Source organism: Cynocephalus volans, chromosome 4 (assembly GCF_027409185.1).
Source record: "Cynocephalus volans isolate mCynVol1 chromosome 4, mCynVol1.pri, whole genome shotgun sequence".
In the NCBI taxonomy this organism is placed as follows: Eukaryota; Metazoa; Chordata; class Mammalia; order Dermoptera; family Cynocephalidae; genus Cynocephalus; species Cynocephalus volans.
In genome coordinates this window covers 17,036,811-17,045,386 of record NC_084463.1, presented here as the reverse complement: position 1 = coordinate 17,045,386, position 8,576 = coordinate 17,036,811, and the positions used below count along the sequence as shown (strand labels likewise).

Genomic DNA, 8,576 nt, shown 5'->3' with positions numbered 1-8,576 from the left:
CCTAGGATAATTTTTGCATTCTGTTCTCCTCCCCTGTCTGTCTTCAGAGACCACATCCACAAAGATCACATTAAACCCAATAATAGTGAAAGTAAGAAAGAGAAAGAGAAGACAGATGAATCCTTCAAATCCCAGGCATTTCAAGGTGTCTCTGAGTAAACTATGGGTTTTTGGCATTTTAAAAATTACTTTAGTGGACTTTTATTTGAGACTCTCCACCTGATTCTTCCCCAGACCCTTCTCCAATGCTCCAGCAGGACCCCGATCACCACATAAAGGAAGAGTTCAGCACCTGAAATCGAATCCATTGACGACTCCATATCCTAAAATTCTGGAAAAAGGAATAGGGGTTATTTAGGCTTCCATTCCCCAACCCAACCTTCCCCTCCAAAAACATAAAACAAATGAACAGAACTGAGATGACCAAGAAGAGAAGAGGGGAAGGAAAGAGGAGGAAAAAGAAAACATTAACACAAATATACAAATCCAGAAAAGAAAAACTTCCCTGTTGAGTTTAATTTTTTTTTTTTTTCCTGTGAGAACTAGACCCAGGGTACAATGGCCCCTTCCTAGAGGGAAATTCAACTGATGATTCCACCAATTCATTGGACTGCTCTGGGAAGGGACCCCACCCCAGACTGTTATTTTGGCAGGAGGGACAGGCCCACTGGAAGAAGATGGGTCTCTGTGCCCACAAGGGACAGCATCCGTTTGCCACTTGGGTGCAACGTCTCTGGGTGGTCCCCGCTCCCCGACAGGGTGCTGTCTGTCTCTGGCTGGGGCGTCAGGCTCTTTGATCTTTTTGTAAAGTGACTGGATCCAAAATCCAGAGAGAAGTGTCGACGCTGTACAAGTCCCACTGGCGGTGGACAGCGGCCTGCCCAGCGCAGCCGCTTTCCCACCAGGCCTCCACGTGTCCTGTCGCCGCCGGGGCTACTCGGGCTCGCTGCTGTTGGTGGCCTTCTCCCACTCCAGGCTGTCCTCGCTGCGGGCGGGCGACGGCCGCGCCCGCAGGCCCTGGAAGCGGCGGCACTCGGGGCACACGCGGATGTGGGTGCAGCCGCGGGCCACCAGGGCGGCCTCCTGGGCCAGTCTCTGCGCCAGCTGGTCCGGCTCCCCGGCCCCGCACAACTTGCCATTGCTGAGCGTGGCCGTGCCCCGGGGCCGACGCTCCTCGGGGATGGGGGGCCGGGGCTGCGGGACCCCAGCGCGCCGCCGGCGGGGGTGGATGCTGTCCTGACACAGGATGATGCTGCGCAGCTCGGTCACCATCTCCTGGCAGACGGACACCTGGAAGAGAAAGCGAGGTCACAGCCCAGCCTCTCAGAACCAGCCCCCGCGGGTGGGATGGGGGGTGAGGCGACAGGGTTCACAGAATCCTATCATTTTAGGTATAAAGATTATACGAAGGCCTTTCAACCCACCTCTTTACTTCCCAAATGCCCCCCATACCATAATGTTTGAGAGCCCTGCCAGCTAGTTGTCCAATCGTTGCTTGAGCACCATCAAAGACAATGATCTCACCATCTTGGGAAACAGCCCATACCATTTAAGTGCATTTCCATTAAATGTTGCTTCCTCTACCGAGTTAATGATTTCTGTCCCTGAAATTTTTGTCCATTGATCCCAGCTAAATTTGGACCTTGAAGCCTACTAAGTAAATAACTACTCTACCACATGTCAGCCTCTCAAGTATTTGGAAAAGCTACCATGTCTCCATGCACATTCTGCTCTCAGGCTAAGACTCTCATTTCTTTCAACCAATTGGTTATGGCTGGAATTGATGCATTCTAATAAAAACTAGACCAAAGAGCAACTACTACCTCTACAGGTCTGCAGTCTCCTAATGTGAAACACTTGGTTCCAGCTATGCTTCAAAATTCAGAATATTTTGGACTTAGGAAGGTAATGCAATGCACAAACAGTGTATTAGGTATCACATGCATTGGGTCTGGGGCAGACTTTATATTCAAACACATTATTATTTCTGTAGCAAAATGTATGTACACTCACACTGAGTAGGATAAAGACCATAAACATCAGTCAAGTCTAGTTTTGTCACTGAATGCATTTGCATCGAACTTACAAGGAACTTGGAGCTTTCTGAGCTTTTTGGGTTTCAGAATTGTAGATGAAGAATCATGAATGTTTACTGCTACCATTACCGTTATTATTATTACTATAGCCATTTCAAAGATATGAAAATGGAGGCTCAGAGAAGTTATATCTCTTGCCAAAAATAGCTGACCCAGAATTCGAATCTAAACATACCTAACTCCAAGCCCATGCATGCTCTTTTGAGTTCTCTACTCTGAGCTGGAAATGACACTTCCCTGGACCCTGATGGGAGAAGAATCCTCTGTTCCTTCATGTTCTTTCTTCCAGTTCTAGTGGTGAGACAGTTCTACCATAGCCACATAGCTAACATAGCCCTACTCTTCTATTTTTGCTATTGGGAGTGCTCAAACTCCTCAGTGAATTTTTCAGTGTACATCCAGACCATGGGTGAACTCTTGGGAGAATAACCACATTGGAAACAGGGGCAGAGAGGCAGTATCACCTAATGGAACAGGGCCTGTGTTAGGACTTGACACCTGAATTCAAGACCCACCATTGTTACTAAATAGCAGAGACACTTGGCCAGTCACTTAACCTTTCTGTGCTTCTAATAATAACTATGACAACAAAAACACCACCACCTGCTTAGCCTATTGCGTGTGACAAGAATATAACAACATATATTTATTCGCTGTCTACTATGTGTCAAGCACTGTGCTTTACAGTGGAAATGCAGAGATAAAAGACACAGTCTTTACTTCAGACAGCTCAATGTCTAGGGGGCTGACACAAAAATAATTGCAACACAGTGTGTAAGTGCTCCATGCACAGGTTACAATGGTGTTGGAAAGGAGAAATAATCAACTCTACTAGTCTGGGGTAGAAGGCAAGAGAAATGGGGAAGGTTTCACGGGGAAGGGAATGCCTGAACTAGGTCTTATGAAATAAGTAAGTACCACCACCATTTAAGGAGTGGGCAAAGGGAGAAAGACAGTAAAGTTGGAAATAGGAGTATGAGGGGAACCAAGAGAGCTTGGTGCCAAGCAAGGCAAGGGAAGAGAGATTCTAGAAGGAACTGTCTAGAATTAAGGGATACACTAAGGTCCAATAAGGCCCAGTGGATTCTCTTTGATTTTGTCCATTGGGAGGGGTCAGACCTTTTAGCAATGGCTTTTCAATGCAGGGGTGGGGAGAAGCCAGGCTGCCCTGGATTGAGGACCATATGGGAGTGAGAAAATGAAGACTTAGATTCTCAGTCCAATCCCCTTCGTTTGGAAGGAGGTGTGCAGTAGGACAAGAGCAACAGTAATGTTGCTATTATTTTAAAATAGGGGATAACACTGAGCATATTTATGGATTTGGGGGAGAAAGTAGGCAGAAGAAATACAGGGGAGAAAGGATAATCCTAGCGTAGCTAAGGAAAGATAGGGTCAAGGCAGAGACAGAAGGAGGGCTGGGACATCTGCTGCAGTGGCAGGGGTGGCTATAGCAATGGGAAACATTTTAGGTGGGGGTTTTAATGGGGGGCTGGTCACTCCACATTTCTTGGCGAGGTGGGAAGTAAAATTAAGTTCTGTGCATGCAGGAGCAGAGGAGCGTAAGGAATGGGTGACGTTGTGGAAGTCCCATGTGGGAAACGGGAAAGAGACTGAGCACAGAAGAGTAAAAGGACCGGCAGGCAGTGTTGTGTTGAGGTCCTATATGGGGCTGGGCTCCACAGACTTCCAGGGGCTCTGTCTATAACCGTTACGAGATGTTTCTCCAGTACCAATCAGGGAAGGACATATTAGGATGATCCAGAGTTGGGAGATTGAGATAGAAGCTGATGTACTTTAAGAATCTAATCATGCAATGAACACGTAAGGATTTGTGCACCTTCTCTGGGGTAGAATGGAAGAAGAATGGGATAAAGACTTCCTTCTTCTCAGACGTTTTAACCTGTGTGAAGTTTATATTAACCTGGCCTCTAAGCCGTATAATTCTCGGGTTCACATGAGTTGAGGTATCTTTAAGGATTTTTACTTATAAGGCAAAAACCTAGTCAAAACGGAAAACTAAGGTCATCTTTTTCATTAGTAACCTGGTACTTCCACCTATTTTTCTTTACTATACTACATCTGAAATTCTGGTTCTATAAGACTTTGTTGTTCATAAAACATTTTTCACATATTTATTTGCTGGGCTGTTTCAAAGAAGCATCTGAAGCCCAGAGAGGTTAAGTACCATTTCTATGGCTGCATGATTAGTAAGCGATGAAACAACCTAGATCTCCTATTCTGGGGACTGGCGTTTTTTCCACTGCCCTGTCCTGTGGGCACGCCACCCTCCTGTGAGATTTCATAGTTCTGTGTGAAATGACATTTATATGTGCATAAGCCGGTGAATTTCGCCCCATCTGCCAACATTATAGGTCATACACCTTTGGAAGTTTACCTCAGTTGCTTCTGAGTGTCTGAGAGTCCATAAAAACTCCAACATAGCCATAAAAATGGCCACGATTAAGCCGCAAATAAGAACCACAAAGATTCCACCAATATTCTCCATTCCCAGGCCTGTAAGAAAGGAATACATGAAAAATATTGTAAAGGAGCAGGAAGGTGTAATAATTCTACCAAAAATGTCAAAGTCATTTAAACGAGAACGTGGGTCTTGTAGATGCTTTAAACACATTCCTTGAAGAGATTTAATTATTCTTTTTTTAAAAAAAAAAAATGAAGCCTGGTTGGAATAAAATGGGGAAGGGAGATCTAGCTACAAATGGAGACTGGTGAGAAGCCTGCAAAAGGGTTTCTCAGGGTGGGAGGTGAGGACCATCTTAAGAAAAAGGTTCAAGCCAAATTTGATTTAGTTTATAGACACATGACACCAAAACACCTGTAAATTTTAGCAGTTTCATAAAAATTTGTCAGTCTTCTTAATAACGCATTTGCATCATATAAAGCAACTGTTTTTTGACCAAACCATGCATAGAAAAAAATTATGTTTATCTACCTGTGTCAACATGATACTAAAATTCTTATTTGGAAAGTACAACTTTTTATCCCACCGGATTAGTGGTTTCTAAATCTGGCTGCCATCAGAACCACCCAGAAAGCTTGTTTAAAATATAGATTCCCTGTCTTTACCTCAGACCTATAACCCCCAGTATCTCTAGAGATGGGGCCCAGGAATCTGTATTTTTAAACAGGTTTCACAGGTGATTCTTTTCTAGCCAGGACTAAAATTAGTTTGAAAATTGGTATTTTTGGAAGCATTGTGTAAGTTTTTAAGTTCCTTGAAGTCAGGCATAGATCCTGGTTGTATCCTCACTGCTTAGCATATAGTATATACTCAATAAATATTTGTAGAATGATGTAGATGGTTCATTTCCGCAGTGTCAAATATCGAGTTGAGCTATGTAATAAATACTTTTTTATAATGGCATTAGGGAAACCCAAACCTTAGGGAGAGCGTCATAAACACATGAAACTCTGATTCAACAGGGGCCACAGTCATAAACCAAAAGGCATCTTTTATCTAGGAAAATGCCAAGAGGGTAGCTCATGTTCTGTGCTCTTCAGGAATGCTCGCACATTTGAGTGCTTGTTCAATCAGTAGTGTCATCGTGGAACACAGAACCACAGCAGTGTCAGGGACAGCCAGCTTTGTACAACACTACAAGATGAGCCACCGTTCAGGAGCACAAATCTGGCACTACCTTCTTCACCTTGGAAAGCTGGAAAAATAGCCCTACCTGGCTATTTCAAGATGCCTTGGGTTTCCTCTCAAAAAGCCCCAAGTGAACACCTGTTGTTTTTTGTTTTTAAAATAAGACAGCATGGTAGCAGTCCCTGCCTACGCCCAGAACCCACTTAGGACGGCTCCGAGAACTCACACGATGAATGCACCAAACAGACTGTACACTCTGCTTTGCAGACCCACGCACTCAGCTCTTGAGCTCCTGTGTGAACGCAGGATCCTCTATTTTGAATAAACAAAGATAGGGATAGTTCAAAAATTCAATTTTACCTTCCAGGAGGAAAGATGCTTGGGGTTCATTTGAACACCTGCCCCTCTAACCAGGGGGCATTTGGGCAGAAGACTTTTGACAGCGGGGGCATCAAGATCCACATAAATGGGAGGACAAAGGGGCCACTTAAGAAGGATGCATCAAGGATCTGGCTGGAGTCTGTAGGCAGATGCTTCAGCCTACAGGTTTAGGGGTGGTGAGAACTGGGGTATGAGGATGTGTATCTGAACGTTACAGATGGACAAATCTCTCCAGCCAGCCCCTATGGAGAGAGGCTGGGTGGAGATCCCCCGTGAAGAGGAAGTGACAACAGTGACACTAAGGATGACCACCTGCTCAGGTAAAGGGAGTCCATAAGTGACGGTGGAGATACTATAGGACTTCCCCATCTCTTGGGGATAGTTCTGCCTGAGATAGAAAAAGGGACTAGGGTCCTCTTGCAGGGCCTCCCCTTCCTCTTGTTTCTGTAGAGGGGGTGTTCCTCCTCCTCTCTACGTCTCCTTCTGCTACTCCAGCTGCGTCCCCTGTCTCCCTTTCAGTCACCACCCCGTCCTCCTCCAATCGTTTCCTCCTCACTGGCTCTTTCCCTCAGCATATACACACACTCGCATTTCTCTTTCCTTAAAGAAAAAAAATCCTCCTTACCCCCCTTACCCCTCCAACTCTGTCTAATCAACAACCCTTCTCTCCCCTTCATCCCATGGCCAACCTTTTTGCAAGAGTTGTTTATATCAGAACTATTTTAAGACATTCTAAAAGCCCTTAAAATGCTTACACTTGGAGGCCCATCTCACATAAAAGCAAGCAGAAAAAAAATGCACCCACATTTTATGTTAAATGCATTTCAAAAATTTTGGCTTCTGTTGTTACTGGGAGGTAAGAAACAGTTCATTTACAATTGGCTGTGATTTCTCAGCAATCATTATGCATACAAGGGAACGTCGCAAAATGGGAAAATGTAACCAAAAAATTGTTTCTAAATGTAATGAAGTTTTTATGAATATTAAATTTAAAAATTAATGAAGTTGAAATCATGTTACATTTTGGAGATATTTAATTAAACATGTCTTAATTTAATTTTGCAGTTTTCCTTTTTGCATTTTGAAGCCAATCATTTTTTCAGACTTCAAACCTAATTTTGGACACCTGAAAAGCTTTTAGGCCCTAGGTACTCTGTTTACGGTATCTGAAGGAGAAAAGATCTGTTTTGAATTTTCTTTTGTTCTTCCTATTCAATCCTTATCCCCTGCAATTTTGCCCTACACCACTAAAACCACCCTGGCCAAGGACACCAATGAACATTTTGTTTCTAACCTGCTGGAAATCTTCCAGTTCTGATTTTGTGTGACCTCTCTTAGCACTTGACATTGTCAAGCACACCCCCTTCTTGGCTTTTCTTAAAGCCATTGCTCTCTGCTCTCTTCCAATCTTCTCAATCTCTTTTGCTTGCTCTGGGCCACATTTTCCTCATTTTCCTGCATGTGGTCTCTTGCCTCTCCAGCACACACTGGCTGTTACCAGATCCTGCTGCTTCTACCTCCTAAGGATCTTTCAACTACTTCCTCTTCTGTCTGTCCCTCCTACCACTTCCCTAGTTCAGGCACCCACCATTTCTTGCTTGGACTATTGCAGAAGCCTCCGAAATGATTTCCCTGCTTGTAGCTGCTTCCTCTTCAATTCTACCCTCCACAGAGTTGCTGAGTCATCTTTTTGAAATGCAAAATCTAACTGCAACACATACTCTAATAGTGCAGAACTGTTTGTAGTTCCCACTGCCCATCGTTGCTGTTCCTACCTCCTGTGCTTTGCTCCTGTTAGCACCTCTGCCTGGAACCTACCCCCACTCCCCAGACACACACCTGGCTAACCTCAACCTTCCCTTTAAGACTTAGCTTAGGGGCCACTTCCTCCAGTCCGCCTTCTCTGATCTTACCTGACTCAGTTATACCATTTTTGTGCTTCGCTAATAATATATATGTATCACTCTAATAGTGCATAAAATAATACATTAGTTTAAGTTTATATATGTAGATTTCTCACTAGGCTGTGAGTTCCTTGAGGGGAAGAATCATGCCTTGTTCCTGGTACCTGGCTCATAACAGGAGCTCAATAAATGTTCATTGAAAGAATGAGCAAAAAGAAAGAGTATAAATACATTTGAGATGTACAGTCCTGCTTTACCAAAAGCTTTGAATCCATACTGTGGTATGTGTTCACTCCTAATTAAAGTTTGTTTGAAATAATACTAAAATGTGACAGCCCTCGATGAGCACTCCAGCCTGGTTACAGAGACAGATGGCCCAGCCCTGTACTAAGTGGCTGGCTAAAGGGGGACTGAACACTGACATGAATAATCCACAAGATGGACCACCTGTATTGGGTGGGTACATGGGAGAGGGTTCTAAGCAGACAAGTGATCTGTGGTGGGATAATTTTGATTAGATCCGGGAAAGCTTCTGGGAGGAGCTGAGGTTTTAACAGGATGCTGGTAGAACCATGAGTCACCGGA

At 44.3% G+C, this 8,576-nt stretch overlaps 1 protein-coding gene across 1 annotated transcript in view; it reads right to left on the bottom strand.

Moving 5' to 3' along the window:
- Nucleotides 1–933: 933 nt before the first annotated feature.
- The window catches only part of GRIK4 (glutamate ionotropic receptor kainate type subunit 4), a 307,828-nt gene continuing 300,185 nt past the window's right edge, over nt 934–8,576 (bottom strand). Inside the window, exons 18-19 of the mRNA XM_063093085.1 lie at nt 4,492–4,610; nt 934–1,290 (exon numbers count right to left, since the gene is read on the bottom strand). Of these exons, the coding sequence (XP_062949155.1) occupies nt 934–1,290; nt 4,492–4,610 (476 nt within the window). The remainder of the gene's footprint in view (nt 1,291–4,491; nt 4,611–8,576) is intronic.